At 47.0% G+C, this 19,725-nt stretch overlaps 1 protein-coding gene across 2 annotated transcripts in view; it reads right to left on the bottom strand.

Annotated features, from left to right (window-relative positions):
- Positions 1 to 19,725, bottom strand: part of CTIF (cap binding complex dependent translation initiation factor) — a 146,894-nt gene that overhangs the window by 107,200 nt on the left and 19,969 nt on the right. For both annotated transcript variants that reach the window (XM_058044210.1, XM_058044211.1), the window contains exons 2-3: positions 13,114 to 13,326; positions 9,952 to 10,035 (exon numbers count right to left, since the gene is read on the bottom strand). In XM_058044210.1, the coding sequence (XP_057900193.1) occupies positions 9,952 to 10,035; positions 13,114 to 13,293 (264 nt within the window). In that variant the 5' untranslated portion in view covers positions 13,294 to 13,326. The remainder of the gene's footprint in view (positions 1 to 9,951; positions 10,036 to 13,113; positions 13,327 to 19,725) is intronic.

Raw genomic sequence — 19,725 nt, 5'->3', positions numbered from 1 at the left:
CTGTGCCTGATGTTCTCCTTTATTCTCTCCTTGTTGTGCTGTCAAGTAAACTGCAGGTTTCTTGTTCAGCCCTCAAGGCATAATGACTCATGTGAAAACCAGAATAACTCACCTGACCAGCTCTACCCAAACACCCCACAAGGTCTCTAGGGAGAAAGGTGGATATTGTCATGGCAATTGCTCCAAAAGCTTTGCTCAGAGACTTAGGAAAGACTTCTGAAGTGACCTAAAATTATTAAAACCCCATGACACCACCAAGTGCAGAATATTCAACTCTTCCAAGTACTCTGAAATCTGGGAAATACAAAGGGAAGCCTGTGTTTTAGGACTGGTTGAGAGCTGAGAGCTTCAAGAGGGTTTCTCATGTCTCAGATATTCTCATGGGGCTACACGAGGTCCTGCAGACACTGCCATGGGCTAAGGCAAGGGCAGGGCCACCTCAGCCTTCAAAGCCTCAAATCAAAAGGATTCATCACTCAAACTGCTTTTGAACACAACAGCCAAGTCCAGGGCACAGACCAGGTCCCAGCTCCACCACTGCCACCTGATTTGGATGAGGCAGGCAGACAACTGCACAGCAGAATCTGAACTATCTAAGGTGATGTTACCTACTGGTCCAACATGGACCTTGATGCACATGAAATATGGAAGTGTTCATCCAACAAAAGGAATTGGAAGCAAAACACTCCAGTGCTGGTTTCTGCATCACTCCAGCTGGACATTCTGCACCCCACAACCCAGTAAGTTTCATGCAAGTTCAAATACATTGTGGTATTGACTTTAAAAGAGGCAATTACCTGGTTTTCAAGTTGTAGATAAATGAAATTAGAAAGGTTGTGGTTATTTCCACTGACAGTTAAAACACCTTCTTCTTCCCTTCTTACCACACCCTCACCCAAATCTCCCAATGGCTGAGAAATACCAAATGGCACAAAAGGAGTTGTTCAATTGGCATGAAGGGATAAAAACCGTGGTGGATGTCAGGCAGATCACTTCAGGAAGGCCTGGAGAAGAGCCAACCTTGTAGGATCCTGAGAAGTGAGAAATACCTCCTTTGACACGGGAAATATGTGCACCAGCTGAAAAGGTGGTTGGGAGAAATGCACCCTCATGCTTGATGTTTGAAGGATTAATTGTATCCTCCACACTGAACATCTTGTTCACATACACACACAAGATTTCTGTGCCAAATGCTGCAGGTCAGCACATGCACCTTTTGCTTTGAAAGACACACTGAAAATAAAAACTGTTCATTAATATTCAGTAGACCTATCTTTTAGGAGTGGTTTTCTGCAGACAATCCAAGATGTTGCAAATTCCAGAAACGCAGCTGTTGTGAGAAACGAGAATATTGGTATCCCCATACATCAATGCTCACCAAGAAAAGCCACTGGATACAGCACACAGTTACCAATTAGATCACAATCAGAGGTGATTTTAATAAACCAGCTTGTCTCCTGGCTCTAACTCATGTCCTGGGGCTTTCACCCTGTTTACCTTCCTCACCTTTATCAAGCACTGACACTAACATGGAAAACCAAATTGTTTTTTAAATAAAATTGCTGCATTAAAAACTGTTGAAATGTCTGCTGAAGATGCTAACAGTCCCAACTGAGAACTGCCTGAATACACTCATGTTCAAACTCACCAGCACAGCCAAGCTCAGAATTTCCCCCAAATTTCTGACCAATTGCCATAGATTAACAACTTTTTACTGGTACCTTACTGAAGGGGACTGAATTCTCCAGAATGAAAATACAACCCCCAAAAACAGTCCCACACACTTCTGAAGGCTTTGTGTCCGGCAGTAAAGCTCCTTCATGCTAAAATGAAGCTTTTAGTCTCTCTGCAGACTTTCTGTGGGAACTGGGCTGCTCACACCAATCTCATGGGTGATGCTCACGGAGTGGGTGAGAGCATGCAAGTGATGATCGTTCTTTACAAAAACACCCAAGCAGCAAAACCCTTCACCAGCACCATTGAAAGACCATAAAAGCCCATTCCCAGACTCCAGAGGCAGCTGGAGTCCAGCAGAAAGCCATGGCTTGGTGCTGGTGAGATGTGGCACTGCTCTTCCTCCATCCTGTGTATGTTCCACACACAGCTCCTGCTAAACAAACCCACCATGCTGCAGGAACAGAACTGGCTGCCAAGGCTGACAAACACTGAAGAAACAGCTGTAATGGCACAAAGATCTCTGCCCTTTGCCTCCTGCTGACACAATTCCCCATTACTCTGCCGTGTCCCTCAAACACCAAGGGTCTCCCAGTCTCTCTCAGTTCCCCAAACAGTCCTTGAAGACTTGCTCAGAGATCTTATTTGAGCTCCTCCACCTATCATTTCTGGTCCACACTCACCAGCAGGAGATGGGACCTCTGAGCCACACTTTGGGACTGGGAGGGAAAACACCATCCCTCCAGAGACTGATTCCAGAAGCTGCTCCAACCTATGCCAATCCTTCTGGCCAAGCCCTGCACCTTCTCAGGAACAGCCAGGCTCATGCACATTGCCAGCAGCCCTCCTTTGGAAACTAGCTGTCAAATCTAACATTTGCATTTTAATTAGCAATAATCGTATGTTTCACTTACACTGCAATTTTCACCTTTGCAGTGAGCTCTTTGAGGCATGAACTAATTAATCCTGCTGCCTTTGCCAGCCCAAGAGTTAATATTTTCTGCTGCTTCAGTGCAAGTTTGAAAATCCTATCTGCAGAAAAAGAAGATAAGTTTCCCCAGTGCAGAAGCCATAAATGGAAACACAGTGATCACCTACGTAGCTGCTCTCAGTGAAGATAAGTATGGGTGAAGTGGGCTGTGCTGGTGGAGATGCAGATCAACCCTGGCAGCAGCACAAGTTCCAAGTGTCCTGAAGTTATCAGTGGATTCTGGATGGGATTCGTGTTCAATTCTATGTAAAAATTTCAATATTCAATATTCAATTTCCTCTGGTGGGCCAGAGGAAAAATAACAGGAGGCTGTCAGAGTTCTCAGGCCCCCTGAAACCTCTGAGATATCCCCTGGCATAACAAGGGTCTCACATCTGCACCCAGGAGATCCCTAGATCAAGTTGTGGGGTGTCCCTCAAATGGTACCTCAACTTTGATCTTATCCCTGGTCAGACCAGAAAACAGCTATTGTGTAAAAGGCCCTTTTTGAGGTTTTTTTGCAGTGGAGGTTTTCACACACCCAACTTGTGCTGCTGCCAAATCTTCCCGCTATGCAGAATTTTTGCACTGCACTCCAAGTACCTCCCTAGACCTACTCCAGAAAAACCACGCCAATTTTAATAGGGAAAACCAAAGGCTTAATTATTTTAATAACTCAAAATACACCTTAAAAAAACCCCAACAAAACCCCAACCATAAGATTACTCTAAATATCTTAGTAGGGTAAACTTTCTAGCTTCTTTCTCCTCAAAGTATTACATAATGCTGTAAGAACATCAGAAACTGTTATAAAAATGGATGCAGAAGCTCCAACCCCTTTGGCTCCATTCCTTCCCTTCCCAGGTAGGAACCTTCCCCAACCCTCTCCAATCTGCAGAAGGGACACCAAATAACACTTTGAGACCTTCTTCCACCAGAGAAATGAAGGTTTTATCCATTCTTGTGTCATAATACAGAACCAAAGGATTTGATCTGATGGACTTGCAAGTAGGAGGTTAAGCTTACAAGATTTTTCTGGACTACCTGGGAAAGGACCAAACCTGTGTGGTTGTGTTTTTTGGACAACACTGAAGAGCCATGCCAGCCAAGGATGTGCTAGATAGCTCATTTACACACAAGGATGAAGAGGAGGAAGGCTGCGGGCTCTCAGAATGGCCCTGAGAACTCCAGATGTGCTATGGAAACCCATCAGCAAGGCCCTGTCCCAGCCTCAGAAGAAATGCTCACGTCATCCCTTCCCTGCCTAGAGCTCCAGCACTGACTGACCTATTCACCCAAACCTGGAAAGATGGAGACCTCAAAGGCAAATCAAATATCACAAAAATAAGAGTGTGGGAAGCTCTACAATGGGCAGACAGGTCCTGGTCTTCTGGTCTTCTTTACCCAAACAGAAAATGAGGGTGACATGTCCTCTCCTGTGAGTCACTGGTGACACCAGGCCCAGAAGACACCTCCTCCCACCCTCAGTGAGCAGCAGCAATTCTCCAGAGCAGGCAGTGAAACATCTCCCTCCTGAGACCCAAGCAGGTGTCTGCTTCACATGAGGCACTGCTGCTCCATGAGGCCAAGCCCAAACCCAAGTCCCAGGGAAAGTTACACCTACACATTAGCTGAAGGACTTGATTTCTTTCTCAGCAGTCCTCTTCAACCATAACTGAACAGGGCTGCATCCACTAAATGAGGAGGCATCACCCAGCAATTACAGGCAGAAAAGTGAGTGGTTTTCTCAGAGCTGCTCTTTGCCCATGGGCAGGTCACTCCACCTGAAGTCCTAGGCAGGCATGCATCAACATGCACTCACTGGCAAAGCCAGTCTTCTGCTTTCTCCTTCTCTTGCTTTCTCCTTCTTGCTTTCTCCTTCTCTTTTGGAAACACAAAATGAGTGTCTGCAGCATCAGCCAGCATCCACCTGCCACAACACATCCTCGGCATGGTGGACAACCTCAGCTGAGTTCATTGTACAAACTGGCCCTGGCCTACAATATGAGCAGGCCAATAAGATGGAGAGCCCCAAATGTATTCCCCAAACATGGAACTGTTGGAACAAGTCCAAAGGAGACCATGAGGGTGATAAAAGGACTGGAGCACCTCACCTGTAAAGACAGGCTGAGAAAGTTGGGACTGTTTAGCCTGGAGAAGAGAAGGTTGTGTGCAGACCTCACAGCACCTTCCAGTATCTGAAGAAAGTCTAAAGGGAAGCTGGAGAGGGACTCTGCATCAACAACTATAGTGACAGGACAGGGAGTAATGGGTACAAATTGACAGAGGGGAAATTTAGACAGGATATTAGGAAGAATGTTTTCACTGTGAGGGTGGTGAGACTGGCTGAGGCTGCCCAGAGAGGCTGTGGATGCACCAAGCCTGGCAGTGCTCATAGCACATAAGGCCCTGAGCAACCTGTTACAGTGGAAGGCATCCCTGCCTATGGCAGGTGGGTGATTTTTAACCTCCATTCTATCCCCTTAACATTCTGTAATTTCTAAAAGGCTTTCCAGAGTCATCCCTCTTGTTTTCTTTCAGATCTGGACCCAAGGACAGGCAACTCAAGTGAGACACAGGCTATCCACCAGTCCAGGGAAAATGAATTCGAATTTAGTCAGGAGACCCTGCCAATCCACTGTCTCTCCAGCCCTATCTGGTCAGCCAAGAATTTGGGGCATTACAAGCTGCCTGCTGATGTCACTGGATTTAAGCCAGCAGGACAACTTCACTGCTAACTTCAGTTAATCTGGACCCAGTGACATGTCCCCTGTCCCAGACCATGATCCCTTCCCACCTGCTTCTGCAGCATCCACCAGGCAGGATCTCCTGGAGGCTGATCCCAGGAAGTCAAGCAGCACTGATGCCTGAAAAAGAAAATTTTCTGGAACTGTGAAAGAAAAAATCTGCACAGATAATTTGATTTTCCCACTCTCCACTAAAACTGAGCTCCTCTGTGCACTGCAATCTGCTGTTACACAAGAGACAGCCTTCACACATTGCCCCTCACCTCCTATTGCCTTTGCTTTGGCAGCTTTTCCAGCCGTGACTGCAGGACATGGACACGGAATGACAAGACCTTAAAGCTCATCTCATTCCATCCCCTGCCATGGGCAGGGACACCTTCCACTAGATGAGGCTGTTCCAAGCTCTGTCCAGCCTGGCCTTGGATGCTTCCAGGGACCCAGGGGCAGCCACAGCTGCTCTGGGCACCCTGTGCAAGGGTCTCCCCACCCTCACAGCCAAGAATTCCTTCCCAATATCCCACCTAACCCTGTCCTTCTCAGTGGGAAGCCATTCCCCCATGTCCCTCCTTGTCAGAATCTTATGCTGGCACAGTTAGGGATGCTCTTTACTCCAGGCAGTCTGAACTCCAGCCAAGGCCCAAGAGTGCAAACCCACCACCCCACCCTGCCACCATGTGCTGCTGTTCCTGCTGGTTTAACAGGAGGGAAAGTCATCTCCTTCACCACCAGCTCCTCAGGGAGGACAGGACAAGGGTGCTACAAGCAAGGTGTGGGATCATCAGGTGTGATCTGCACACCCTGCCTGCTCCTTCACTGCTCAGCAGATCAGCAACACAACCATCACCTGCAGAAGCCTCTGAGGGCTCAGACCCTGTGCCGAGCTCCTGCTGCACCTGGTGGGGCATGGACACAAGCAGTGGGATGCAAGCACGTCCTGTTTCCTGCCAAAAACACAGGTTTTTCCTTGGTGCTGATGGGTGACAGCCAGCCACCATGGGGGAGGGAGGGACTTGGCCAGGAAGGAGGATTTTCAGCTCTCCCTCTCCTGCACAAACCCGCAGAGTTGTTCTGGTTTGTGTTAATGCCTTTTACATAAGGGGAGCCTGGGATGCAGTTCCTGCCAGGCCTTTCATGTACCAAGAGCTTTGCTGGATCCCTCAATATGCACCATACCAGATTTTTTTACTTAATGAATTGCTCTCAGAAATATATCAAAGAGCTTCCTACTTGCCACAGCCTCACAAGGGGAATGCAAATAAAGTATTATATAAAAACTTCCCACTGGCTCTTTTTGGGGAAGAAAAAAAAAATTCCAAACATAAAAGAGTTTAAAATTATTCCATTATCTAAACCTTCCTCTTTGCAGAGGCAGTAAGGTGCTCAAAGAATATTTTGAGTACCTGGTCTTTGCCCCAGAGGCTCACACGTGGTGAGACCTGGCAAACTTTCAGGGGTTTAGTGGAACATGGCCACACCATGCAGCAAACAGAGAGATCCCTGCAGGAAACAAGAATTACAGATGAGCTGAATGTAATTGTGAGACCAGGATTTTCTCAGCACACGAGTTCACAAAATGTATCTCATGAGATTCCTCCATGAGCAGACCATCTTCTCACAGTCACCCGCCCAAGAACTGGAAAGACCAGGAGGTTTCAGGGGGAATTTTCCCTCTTTTTAAGCCACTGCTTTTTATGGGATGCCTTTCTGCCAGCCTGTGGGAACTGACACTGTCTCACACAGCTGCTAATACAGGTCTCACCAAGTAGTGCAAGAGCAGGACAAGTCTGGGTGCTCTTTTCCAGAGACACCCAACAACATCAGAAACCAGCAATTTAGGAATATCCTGGACTGTTTTTACCTTCATTTTTAATGAAGGTGAAAACACTTTAAAATGAAGGGTAAAAACACTTCATTTTTACCCTTGTATTGTATATTATTCAGAAATTGCTCTAACCTCCTCACTTGTACAACAACCAGTAGATGCTTATGTACACAGATCCTATATAAAAATGCATAACACACACACACACACAAAAAAAAATCTTTCTTTTATTTTTCTTTACCTTGCTGGATCATATAACCCAGAATTTCAAAGTACTCAGGGATGCATAGAGGGATTTTTCAGGCATGGGAAAGTCATCTTCTCTCTAGGTTTCCCCATAACCTTTAGGAAGCCAATTACTTCTGAAAAAGCAAGACTGGACTACTCTGTCTTCACAGAAAATGAACCACATACTGAATATATTTCTAGGACTAACCCAGATTTCCATATAAATGCCCTTTCTGATGGCCACGTGAGGCATACCATGGTCACTGATATATAACCCACATTTTCACATTAGCTGAAGCCAGCAGAAATCTCACATCCAAGTATTTTTCAAGTACGACTGGCAATGCAGAGATCTCAGCTGGAAACACAATAGGAAAATTAGGAATTCCATTTCCTGCCCAAGTCTCTCAAATACATAAAAAATTGCAACAAAATACCTCCATCACAAAAAAAAACCAAACCCAAAACAAACAAACAAACAACAAAAAAAAACTGAAACCAAACCAAACAAAAAAAAACCACCCCCAAAACACAACCTCTTCCTCCATTGGGAAATAATTAGTTAGCTTCTTCCTTAGCAGGTTTGAAAAGTGATTGATAATTTTAATTCAGGACAAGCATCATAGTAATTGGTGTTTTTTTTTTTTTTTTTTTTTTTTTTTTTTTTAATATCAAAAGATTTTTTTGTGAAAACAGCCAGGAATGGTAAGAAGCTGCACTTGGTCCTCACCAGCAGTGTTTAACTCATATATCAGCGGCAGTGAGAGAAATGCTTGCCTGGACAGAGGAACAATAGCTTGCAGCTCCTCTTTGGTGCCAAGGAAAATTTGTTACTCACAGTTAAAGGAAGCCAAACATGGAGAGAGATAATTACTAGCTCTGCTGCAGGCTGGGAGAGAGCCCAAACACAGGGTAAGCAGCTTGGGCATGAGCGAGTGGTGTTTGTGTGTAGGAAAGGAGCTCCCTGTAGGAGGAGATCAAACACATTTAATTCCCAGGGAAAAAAATATAGCAAGAAAACAAAAAAAAAAAAAAAAAACAAACCATGTAAGCTGAAACAAAAGAGTGCAAGGCACCAGGCAGATGGAGGTTGTCAGGAAAGTAACACCCATGCATGACTCCTGCATCCTCCTGTTGTCCCCACCAGCCACTGGCACATCAGCAGAGCCCTTGGGAGAAGGGCCAGGGACCTTCCTTCCCTAAGGAAAGCCCCTGATCCACCCAAGGAAGCCCGATGGAAGCAGCCAGCCTCCCAAGTGAACATCCAGCAGCTGTCTGCAGTGCTGGGAGGGACCCTGGATGAGGTTTTGCTGCTGAATATTTTGAAGCAGATCGCAGCTGTAATAAATCAAATACACAATTCCATCTGGCACCTTCAGGAGCTCATCCAAAGCAGTGCCTCTGCCCAGCACACGGCCTCCTACAAAACAACAGCCTGCCTTTGCTGGGTGCAGGTGTTGGTAGAGGTGCTACCAGCATCCCAGGGCCAGGGCAGGGATGGGATGCCTCAGCCCCCATCCCTCAGCCAAGAATTCCAGCATGGCTCCACGGGAGAAAGCTGTGCCCAAAATGAGAGCTGCAACCTGCCCTGCTCAGACTGGCACAGCCTCCTTTACACCCTGCAAGGGGCTCCCAAATTCCCCCTCATGGATCCACACACAAGACTGCATCTGGAGGACTTTAAGCAGAGCAAGAGAATGAAAGCCACCAACTTGAAGCCACTTCTCTGGGTGGGACATCCATCAGCCATAGCAATTGGAAATGCTGTTTCCCCTTCTCCCAGATGCCTAAATCTCCTCAAGCAAGTGCTGCTCTCACAGAGCTGACGGTCTCATGGTGACACAGCAGCTTGTCAACCAGATGAGGATGATCAAACACAAGCCCCCATCCAACCAAACTCTCTTCCATGGGGGTACTCACATGAGGAGGGACAGCCACCTCCAGCAGTGCCTGGTAAACACTCCTCACTTGTGTTCACACCATGTTAAGGCACCAAAATTGACTCACACCTGGCTCCTGTCTGCACACAGGCTCTCAGCACGTGCAACTTTGCTTCTTCTGCCAGCTCACCCTCTCAGCTCTGTAATGCTCTTCCCTCCAACACCATCCTTGTGCTGCAGCACACAACACCCAAAGTAACATGGGTGTTACTTTCCTGACAACAGCCCAGCTACACACAAAGACCCCTCATTCCAGCCACATCTCATCCTTCCAAGTCAGCTCTGATGCTCCTAACAGCTTCCTCACACAGGTGACAATAAGAAAGTCTTCTGGAATAAATGTGACACGCCTTATTTTTTCCCCTTTAAGCTCCTGATGAAAGCATCCATCCGCACATCAGGATGTTGCCCACCTCCCATGGTTTGGGCAGGAATGAGCTTTCAGATGCCAAGCAGAGGGACACATCTCCCCTTCCATGGGAGAGGGACAGCTGGCAGCACCTCCCAGGCGAGGCAGTGCAAGAAATAAAGGCAAAGCTCTGTGGAGGAGGAACTAAACACAAACCCTACCTGGTTATGTTCGTGGGACGACGAGCCCTTCCCTCGGGATGGGGAACAGCTGCCATCAAGCTGCTCGCTACAATCCGCCGTCCACTGCAAAAGGGATAAAAAAAGGGATTGTGTAAAATAATAGCTGGGCTGGGCAAAACTGCTGTGTCAGTCCACAGTGCACAGAAAACACCGTCCGGCCGCGGGCATTGCTGCACACGTGTGGCACCCCCTCCTTTTTGAGGATGATCCCAAAGGCTTTGGCTTGGAAATGCTCCACCCGCTGACAGTGGGCACAGGGAGGAAGCAGCAACAACTGTAGGGAAGCATTTGATATGGTGCTTTGCAACAAAATCCAGCCCCAATACCTCCCTGCTGACTCTGACACTGCTTGGAACCCCAGGTGTGTGATACACGCTAGGGTGACTTATCACTCATTTCCATGGAAAGCTGGAAAATTTCTGCTTTTCCCAACCCTTGTTCCCAACTCTACTTGCTTCAAGGACAGATACATGCCCTGGGCAGCCAACACCCTGTGTTTTCATTTTAAACAGAACAGAAAATGAGTATGGAAGCTATAGGCCATTGCCTGTAGTTTGGCCATTGCCATAGGTGGCCACAGAAAATTAGCAGACTCTTAGGCCAGCTTGCCCCAAGGTTGGGCAGCAAGGTGCCTCCACAAAAATAACTGAATTTTGTGCCATTTGTTGCCTTATTTTTTTCCCCTAAAGAAATGTAGGGCTGTATCATACTGGTGAAAAAAAAAAAGCCCAAAACCAATTTTCACTAGACAAACATCAAAGATGCTGCTTAATTACAAAGTCATTTTTGTCACTCCTTCAACAGAGTAGAGACTGACCAGCCCCACTTCTGAGGTCTTCCATGCTGGAAGCACCTGGCTGCTCCAGAGACACTCAAGGCTTAGTACCATCACCAAGGATGATGTGCCAGGAAAATGAAAAGTCATTTCCATGCAAACAATCACCTCAGAGCTCCCTGACAGGTATGGATGAGACCACAAAATAAGAGTCTTCACTACAACTGCCCACGATCCCTGCCCTCATCAGAGAGCCCATCCAAGCTCACAGATGGGGGGATTTCAGTCTCCCCTCATTAAAGAGCTGCCCATCACTCTCCTGCCACTTCTGCTGAGGCTCCTGGGCATCTCATGACCCCATCACTCTTGAGAGTCTTTTATTTATCAGACGTATCCCTATCTGCTCTAACAATTTTGAGTGCAACCACATTCCTGGGAAGGTCTCTCAAAGTACAGGCTCACTCATTATCTCCACAGCAAAATAAAATCACCTTTTCCCTCTGATTTTCCTCTTTTTTCCTGGTGGGAGCAAGGCTGGGGACATCCCCATCATGGGAACATCCAAATTTTGGGATTCTCTGAAGTGGCAATGGGTTCAGCTTCCCTGAATCCATTTTTTTCCTTCCTTCCCACAGCAAGGAGAGCAGCTGTCCAGGGATGTGGTACCATCCAAGCAACTCACACACACATGGCTGAATGGATTTATCCACTCTCAGGCAGGGAAAACATCACAGCCATAAGGAAACAAACTGCAGAGAGATTAAGTAACTTGCCCAGCATTAAAGATTTAGTTTCTGGCAGAGCCTTGCAGTTAAAAACAATTTCCTTGGTCTCAGCTGAGTGCCTTTCCCTTAAATCCATCTTTCTCCCTCTAGCTCTCATTAATGAGGGAACGTGCCACCTTCCATCAGGCTGGCTTCCACCAGGGTTACTCCAGTCAGCTGCAGGATATGTGCAGGATATGTTTATTCCCTGCTTTGCTAAGAACTGATCAGGAAGAGAAAATCAGAAATAAAAACTCCTGATTATTTCTTAAAGGTGGAAAAATGAAAAAAACCTTTGTGAGACCTGGGATAATTCCTTCTTAGTGCATCCATTAAGACATGGCTTGATAAATGCAAGTGACCTAAAGTAAAAGCCGATCTTCACTTTCTGTCCAGTATACAGCCCCAGAAATACAAAATGTTGCATTTTGATGGAGTTCCACAATAAATCCTAATTAAACTTCTGCATCAGTAGTCTGGGGTACAACCTCATTTAGCTGCTTCATTTGAGTTGTCTCTGTAACTGGCTTAATTAAAAGGTTTAATGTTCAGATCTTTCATTATTACAAATTTTTCCTTTAAAATAAAACCCAGCCATCTTGAAAGAGAACACTCTCAGAACTGACATTAAAAATCCAGCAGCTCCTTTCTTCCAGGGCAAGCCAGGACGGAAAGCTAAAATGCCATTTCCACAACTGGAAGATGGATTTTGTTGTTGCAATCAAGGATCTTAATGCAAAAAACGTACATGGTATGCCATGAGAATTAGAAATTTTTGTCCTTAAGATGCAGAGGGAGCCTGAGCTTACTGGCAGAGCAGTGGAAAGGCTGGAAGAGGTTACAAAACTTTGTCTATTATTTTATTTCTGATTCAATACTACTTTTGAGCTTGACACATTAATAAGCAGAACTTGCCTGTTTGACCTGAAGCCCCTCCAAAGCGTCACTTCAAACACAGACACCTTCCAGCCTTGGGTTAATAAAATCACTAGATTTTTAAATATATTTTCTCCCCTTTCTAAGGGCTTTGATCCTCAAATTGTAAAAGACCTCTTCACCAAAATCTATTGTTAAAAAGGTTCCTTTGTTTGGTAATTTCTTTACATTGAGATTACATAAAACAGGTCCAGAGCTCTGGGTCAGATCCTCAGCTCCAGCAAACCTGCAGAGTTCAGACAGATCAGATCAAACACTGCTGATACCAGATAAAGATGGGATCCTTCACATGTAGAATCATGGAACAGTTTGGCTTGGAAGGGACCTTAAACCCCATCCCATTCCACCCCCTGCCATGGGCAGAGACACCTTCCACTCTGCCAATCTGCTCCAAGCCCTGTCCAACCTGGCCTGGAACACTTTCAATGTGTTTCAATGCACCTTGAGACCATAAAAAACCAAATCCAGCATCAGGAGACTGCTACCTGCAGCTTGGAAACCTCCAATGCATCCCCAGACAAGCGAGCTGCCCCAAACCCAGCATTCCATCACATCTTGCTCCACCATCCAAGCCCTGAAAAAGCGACGTCAGCTGAGAACACACTCTATGAGCACCCAGCCCCTCTCCCAGCCCACGGTGAGAGGGAGGAGGTCCCTCTCACCCACCTGTGAGACGTGGGACTGCGTTTTCTCGCTCTCGCCGTCGCCCTCGGTCTTGTCGGTGAGCAGCCCCTGCACCTGGTACTCCAGCACGTAGCTGTCGATGAAGCGCTCCAGCTCCTCGATCTCCTGGGAGCGGCTGCTCCCCGCCTCCGAGGAGGCCGATGCCACCGAGGAGCTCTCCATCCCTTCAGGGGGCACGCCAGGAACACAGGGAGCCTGAGGAAGTGGAATAAAAAGGACAGCGAGGAATTATTTCCCAGTAATTATAAAAAACCCAAGCAGACAAAGCCTATCGGTTGCCACGTGCAGGATTTTTTTTTTTTGCTGTGCATCTGCATTTACAATACAATTTCTAATAATCCTAGGTGGTTGCTTTTAGGGCTTCCAGGCATGCAAAAAATGTTCCATTTATGCAATATTCCTGCATTTAAGGACAACAGACATATTTCCTGGCCTCCTGCTTAAAACCCAAATTACTGAAAATCTCCAGACATATGCATGAGAGGAAAAAAATGTGACACTAAAATGCTTTATTTAATAAATCCAAAGCACTAGTTGTTCTGGATATGGGTGAGAAGCTGGGGGTAATGGACATGTCTGAGGAAGAGGATGATAACTGAAAAGCTTCTCTAGGGCAGTGGCAGTAAATAATGCTTAGCTAATGATGCGAGTGTAAACGGTCCAGTGAGGAGGTGAGACAGAGATCACAACAGAATTCACTTTTAAAACCTCTCACTGAAGAAAATTGCCTCTATAGGAGATGTAGAGGATTTATAATCCTCTTCTCCTTCCTACTTCTCCAGGGCTCAATGACTAACAGAGTAAAGAAAGGAAATCAGCAGCTCCTGGGCTGGGCATAGCACTGGGCTCTGCTCCCTGTGACAGGGACAGGACCCAGGGCATGGCTGGAGCTGTGCTAGGGAGGTTTGGGTGGGATCTCAGGGAAAGGCTCTTCCCCAGAGGGTGCTGGCCCTGCCCAGGCTCCCCAGGGATGGGCACAGCCCCGAGGCTGCCAGAGCTCCAGGAGCCTTTGGACAGCGCTGCCAGGGATGCCCAGGGTGGGATTGCTGGGGTCTGTGCAGGGCAGGGGCTGGGCTGGGTGATCCTTGGGGTCCCCTCCAGCTCAGGGTATTTAAAAATTCTATGTTTGGAAAAAAACAGGCTGTGGCCCAATGTCTTGTGGTCAACCTTATATTTCTCCCTTCCTGCAGCTGGGAGGGAGGAGACATGAGAGCTGCCAGCACACGGCAGGACACAACAGCTTCATCCCTCACCCTCTCCTTCACCAGGAATATGGGTAGTTACAGTCTGCTTTGAGACAAGCATAAGATCGCTAAGCAAATCCAGAGTGAGTCACATGCCATCCAGAAGGGAAGGGGAGGGAAAAAAAAATCTGCTCCCAGCTCATGTAGTTTCTAGCTCCTGAACTATTTTCTCCTCTGTCACCTCTGAACAATTGTGGCACCATTTGGAAACTGCCAAGAATGAGCAGTTCTGGCCTAAGGATTTCATCTGCTCAAGGAATTATTCCCAAATGTGCCCAGACTGTCAAAAAGGCTCATTATGTAGACCAATATCACACATTAGCTCCTGAACAAAAATCATACGCCATATTAAAAAGGACAAAGAAAAAAGAAGAAAGTGAAGGAAGAAAAAAAGAAGGAGCCCCAGAGAGTGTGGAGCCCTGGAGGAGGGCATGCTTCTCCCCTTCTCACTAATTAGCACCAATTACAAAAAGGAAAGCACCAATTATCAAACAGGAAGTGCTAAAGAAGGAGCTGAGGGAATAGGAGGCTCCCGTGAGTCCTGGAGGGGTGTGATGGCACGAGGCAGGAGACAAATGACACAGGTGGCATCACTCAGGACGGAGTGAGCAGGGTCAGAGGTTATCCTCCATCTCACCGGGCCACACGTTACCCAAGCCCAAAGGGGTTTTTGTCTATTTCAGACAACACAAACCACATATCTGAGACATTTGTGGATCTCTACTGGGAAACTCTAAAACAAATTCATCTTGCGGTAGTTTCACCTCTCTCTGAAGGAAACCATCACTCCACAGGAAGAAAACTCCTGCTCTTCCTGGCGATCTGTGCCTGGAGCTAATTTCTCACCTCACCTCACCCTCAAAACACATACAAAAAAGGTTTTCAAAGAAAAACCCACACTTGAGCATCAAAGCATTTACTATCTTCCCACACTGAGCAAACAAATGCTGGTGAGAGCTCTTGATGAAGCAGTGATCCCTTGGCTCTGTGTTGGCTCAGCACCTACCACAAAGGATTCCCAGACACCAGGTACATTCCTTAATCACAACAAACAGAGATCAATCTCAAATTTGCTCTTTTTTATCACTTCCTCCCCCCCTCCACCCTACTTTGCCAAAGCACAAAGTTTGTAAGTTTTGGGGGTCTGAAAATTAACTTCCAAAACTTTCCTATCTCTGAAAGTGTTCAAGGCCAGGTTGGATGAGACTTGGAGCAACCTGGTGCAGTGGAATATGTCCATGTCCATGGCAAGGGGGTAGAACTATAGGATCTTGAAGATTTATTCCAACTTAAATCCTTGTAAAACCCTATGATTTAACAAAGCCCATGTTGTGCTTGTTACTGTGACCATAAAAGAAGGAATCATCAGCAGAAAAAGTCAATAGATGTGCAAACTGCTTATTATAACTTAGTAATTATCAGCATTACTGTAATGTATAATTATTATTAATAGCTATTATTAAGGGTGATCTAAATGGGGTTCTTGCTCTAGCAAGATTATATAGTTTTTTAGCATTATACAGTTTTATCCTTCATCAGCAAATAATAAGAACAAGCATTTTTTTATGACACTTGTAGGCTCATTCCCTTTTTCCCAAAGGTGCTCCAGGCCTGTTGAACTTGTGGAAAAAAGTGGTGAGTTTGATAGGTGAAGAACAGTAATGGAGAACAAACCCGCTTTGGGTTGGGAGGCAACAGAAGAGTGGAACTTGCAACCAAAATGATTTAAGAAGTGGTGAGTCTGTGATGTGAAGACCACAGACGTGCAGGACAGTGATGCATTTCCATCAGGTCACTGGAGGATGGGTGAGAGGGCCCCACATGCACATCCTCCCCAGGGAGGAGGCTCCAGCCATTACCCTCCATGCCAAAAGCTCTCCAAAATCTGGACTGCAGCAGCCTGGCAGCGCCAAGACAGAACAGAGGGCAGCTTCCCACAGACTGTCGCCTGGGATGAGACCCACCTGTGTCCCAGCCATGCCAAGGGACTCCAGCCCCCAAAACAAGCTTCTGGGCAAAAACATTACACCAAAACTGCAACCATAAAGAGATCTTCCTAAAACAATTCTTACAGAACCACTGAATCATGGAATTGTTTAGATTGGAAAGCCCTCCAAGACCATTCCCCTGGCACTGCCAAGGCCACCACTGACCCATGTCCCCACGTGCCACATCCACATGGCTTTTAAATCCCTCCAGGTATGAGGACTCCACCAATGCTCTGCGAAGCTCTGCTGGAAGCTCTGATCAAGCCTTTCCATGGAGGGATTTTCCCCAATATCCACCCTGAGCCTGCCCATGCCCAGCCTGAGGCCGTTCCCTCTGCTCCTGTCCCTGTCCCCCCCGGCTGTCCCCTCCTGTCAGGAGCTGTGCAGAGCCACAAGGGCCCCCCTGAGCCTCCTTTGCTCCAGGCCCAGCCCCTTCCCAGCTCCCTCAGCCTCTCCTGGGGCTCCAGCCCCTTCCCAGCTCCGTTCCCTGCCCTGGACACGCTCCAGCCCCTCGGTGTCTCTCTTGTGCTGAGGGCCCAGAGCTGTCCCCAGCACTGGAGGTGCCTCAGTACCACCATTTCCAGCGCCCTTCCCAGCTTTCCAGCCCCTCTGCACCAGCCTAGAGCTGTAGGGGGCTGGGGCGACCCAAGAAGAAGCCAGTTCTCACTTCAATTCATCCAGACAAACCCACATCCTGACCAGCTATTAGGACACCGACAGCACACCTTGCTCCTAAGCACGGCCCAACGTGACTGAGCACAAGCAAAGGAAAGAAAATAAAGAGATTGCTTTTGCCAGTGTTTTGCTTCCATGGGATGGATGTTAAGAGCTTAAAGTGCTCTTGCACACTTGATGAGTTTCTTTGAGGGTTGTGGCTTCCAAAGGCAACAGAAACAGAAATACCACACTGTCACACACAACCAAAATGGTGAAAGTTGTAAGCAAATTTTCTTGACAACTACACAGCCAGGAGCTAACACCCACTGCCAACAACTAGGTAAGGTCATTGGGAAAAATCTCTAAAATACAGAGTTCAGGTAGAACTACTTCATGCATTGGGCTTCCTCTCACCTGAACTGAAATTCAATTATTGAAAGGTGTAACCACCTCCAAAGCCCAACAAAGGACAAGTGCCCAGCCCATCTTTCACTCAACATGGCCTCAGCTGTTTAGGCTTGACTGACTGACTGATGGTATTTAATTGAAAACTCACGTGTCTTCTTTAATTATCCTTCAGTTAAACACTAAGAAAATCCCAGGCCAATCCTCCATTCCTCCATGACTCCAAAGTGAAGTCAGGAGGAATGCAGAGCATCCTTTATGCAGAGAATATTTATTTCTCAGAAATGCCATCGCAGGCCAGCTGCCGCAGAGACAGGCTGTGACAGGCTACAGAGATATCCTGACATCCCTGAAAGCCTTTGTCTTGCCACATGGGATTTATCATCCCACAGTTCTCTAGGAACAAGAGATGCTTCCTATAAAAGGCAGCTGCAGTGCAAATTCTTCACGTACCAATGCAGCCACCTGCTTCCAGAATGTTCTTTGACAGGACATCCAGCATCCCTCTCGTGTTTGTTCTCCCTTGAGTATTTATAACAGACTGTGCTCCAGCAGGTCCCTTCTGCTCTGAGACACCTGGGACACAAACTGAGGAACAGCTCAGCAGCCCAGATTTGTCTGTGCCTGAATGGGATGATGATAAAACCAAACCAAACTGATGCCCAGGGAGACAGAGGGAAAGGCCCCAACCCTGGCCCAGACATCTCATCCTCTCTCACGAGCAACCAATGACAACTTTCACATCTCTTGTGCAGGCTCCAAAACCCACCCCACTGTTTTCTGTCCCCTACAGCCATGCTGGACATCCCCCTGTGCAGGTGGAGGTGGATATCCAGGCTGAGGTGACACCCTCTTCTGCTCAGTGCCTCTCTGGGGCTGGGCAGGGAGGAACAGCTCACGGTCAAACCCTCCATCATCACCTCCCTCACACTTCCTGCTCACTGAGACTCCAAGCCAGGCCTCCCAAAGCAGCTGCTGAGGCACACACAGGAGGAGGAAGTCCCTGCAGCCCCAAACAAGGGAGATGCTTTGACTATACAGAGCAGGGAGGAGCAGATAGTGCAGGACAGCCCTTCTACTTGTTATCTGCTTCTTATCAGCACCTCTGGGTCAGGTGAAACTCTCTGTGTGTCTCAACTCTGCAAACAACCAGCTCACGCTCTGACAGCAGCACAGGCACGAGGACCTTTGACTGTCTGTGTTTGGGGCTGGAACTCCTCGCCAGCAGCACGGTTTGATTTCCAGCATCTCCTTTTAATGAGCCTCTTCTGCAGCAATATTTTGCCTCTCCTCATCCAGCCCTTTTCCAACAACAAGTAATTAGCAATGCGTCTTTCTCAAGCGGTGAGAGCATCTCAGAGAATGAGAGGAGCAGTTTATCTTTATTGCTGGCAGGCAGCTCTCGTACCCAGCCACCCGCAGGAACAGTTACTATGGAAAATAAAAGCAACAGAGATGAACCATGACTCTCTGTACCCAGGTACTGCTGCATCTCCACAAAGCATCATGCGTCTGTCTTGGATTTGCTGCTCCAAAACCACTACCTTTCCAGACATCAAAACATCAAGCATAGAAATGTAAATTATTATACCCTGGATCTGACCCTTTTCTAATTAAAATGTAAACACCTTTGAAAAACACATGAGTGTTTACTGCTGGAGTCAGCCTTGGGCTTTTCAGATACTGATGCACCCACAGCTGGCTGAGCATTTAATGTATTTCATCATCCCTCCAGTCTCAGGTCTGCTTTCTGGTACCTGGTGATGCAGAAAAGCCCCAGTGACAGGACAGGAGCCCACCAGCTGTCACACTGCAGTGCCACTCACGAGTCTGGCACAGAACACAGCAGGCAAACACCACGGTGCACTGAAACAGAGCCATCAAAACAAACACAGAAATAAATGGAGGGAAAAAAAGAGAGGGACAGACAAGTGCTGCAGAATCCAACCCAAAACAACCAGCTTGATCCCGCAAGACAGGGAGAGGAGTAACCAGAAAGCCAGAAATCCTTATTCTCACCCAGACAACAATTTATTATGTAGCTTGCTTCCCTGCAATAAGCAACTCTTTGTGGTTGGAAAGTGAGTATTTTTCCTTTTCTTCTCTTTAAACAAAACCAAAGCCACATCACCTTTAGAAACATAAAATCCTTTAGTGTGTCAAATCTGTGCATGAGGTTGGAGTGGTTTTCCACCAGATGGGCTTCCTTGCCTGGGGGAAGACATTACCTTTGGCTTGTGATAGATACTATCAAAAAAGGAAAGGAAAAAACAGCACACAACTAAGAAAAGTGCTGTCTG

The sequence above is a fragment of the Melospiza georgiana genome, chromosome Z, assembly GCF_028018845.1.
Source record: "Melospiza georgiana isolate bMelGeo1 chromosome Z, bMelGeo1.pri, whole genome shotgun sequence".
Lineage (NCBI taxonomy): Eukaryota > Metazoa > Chordata > Aves > Passeriformes > Passerellidae > Melospiza > Melospiza georgiana.
The sequence above is the reverse complement of the archived record's forward strand: the minus strand, read 5'-3'. Positions and strand labels throughout refer to the sequence as shown.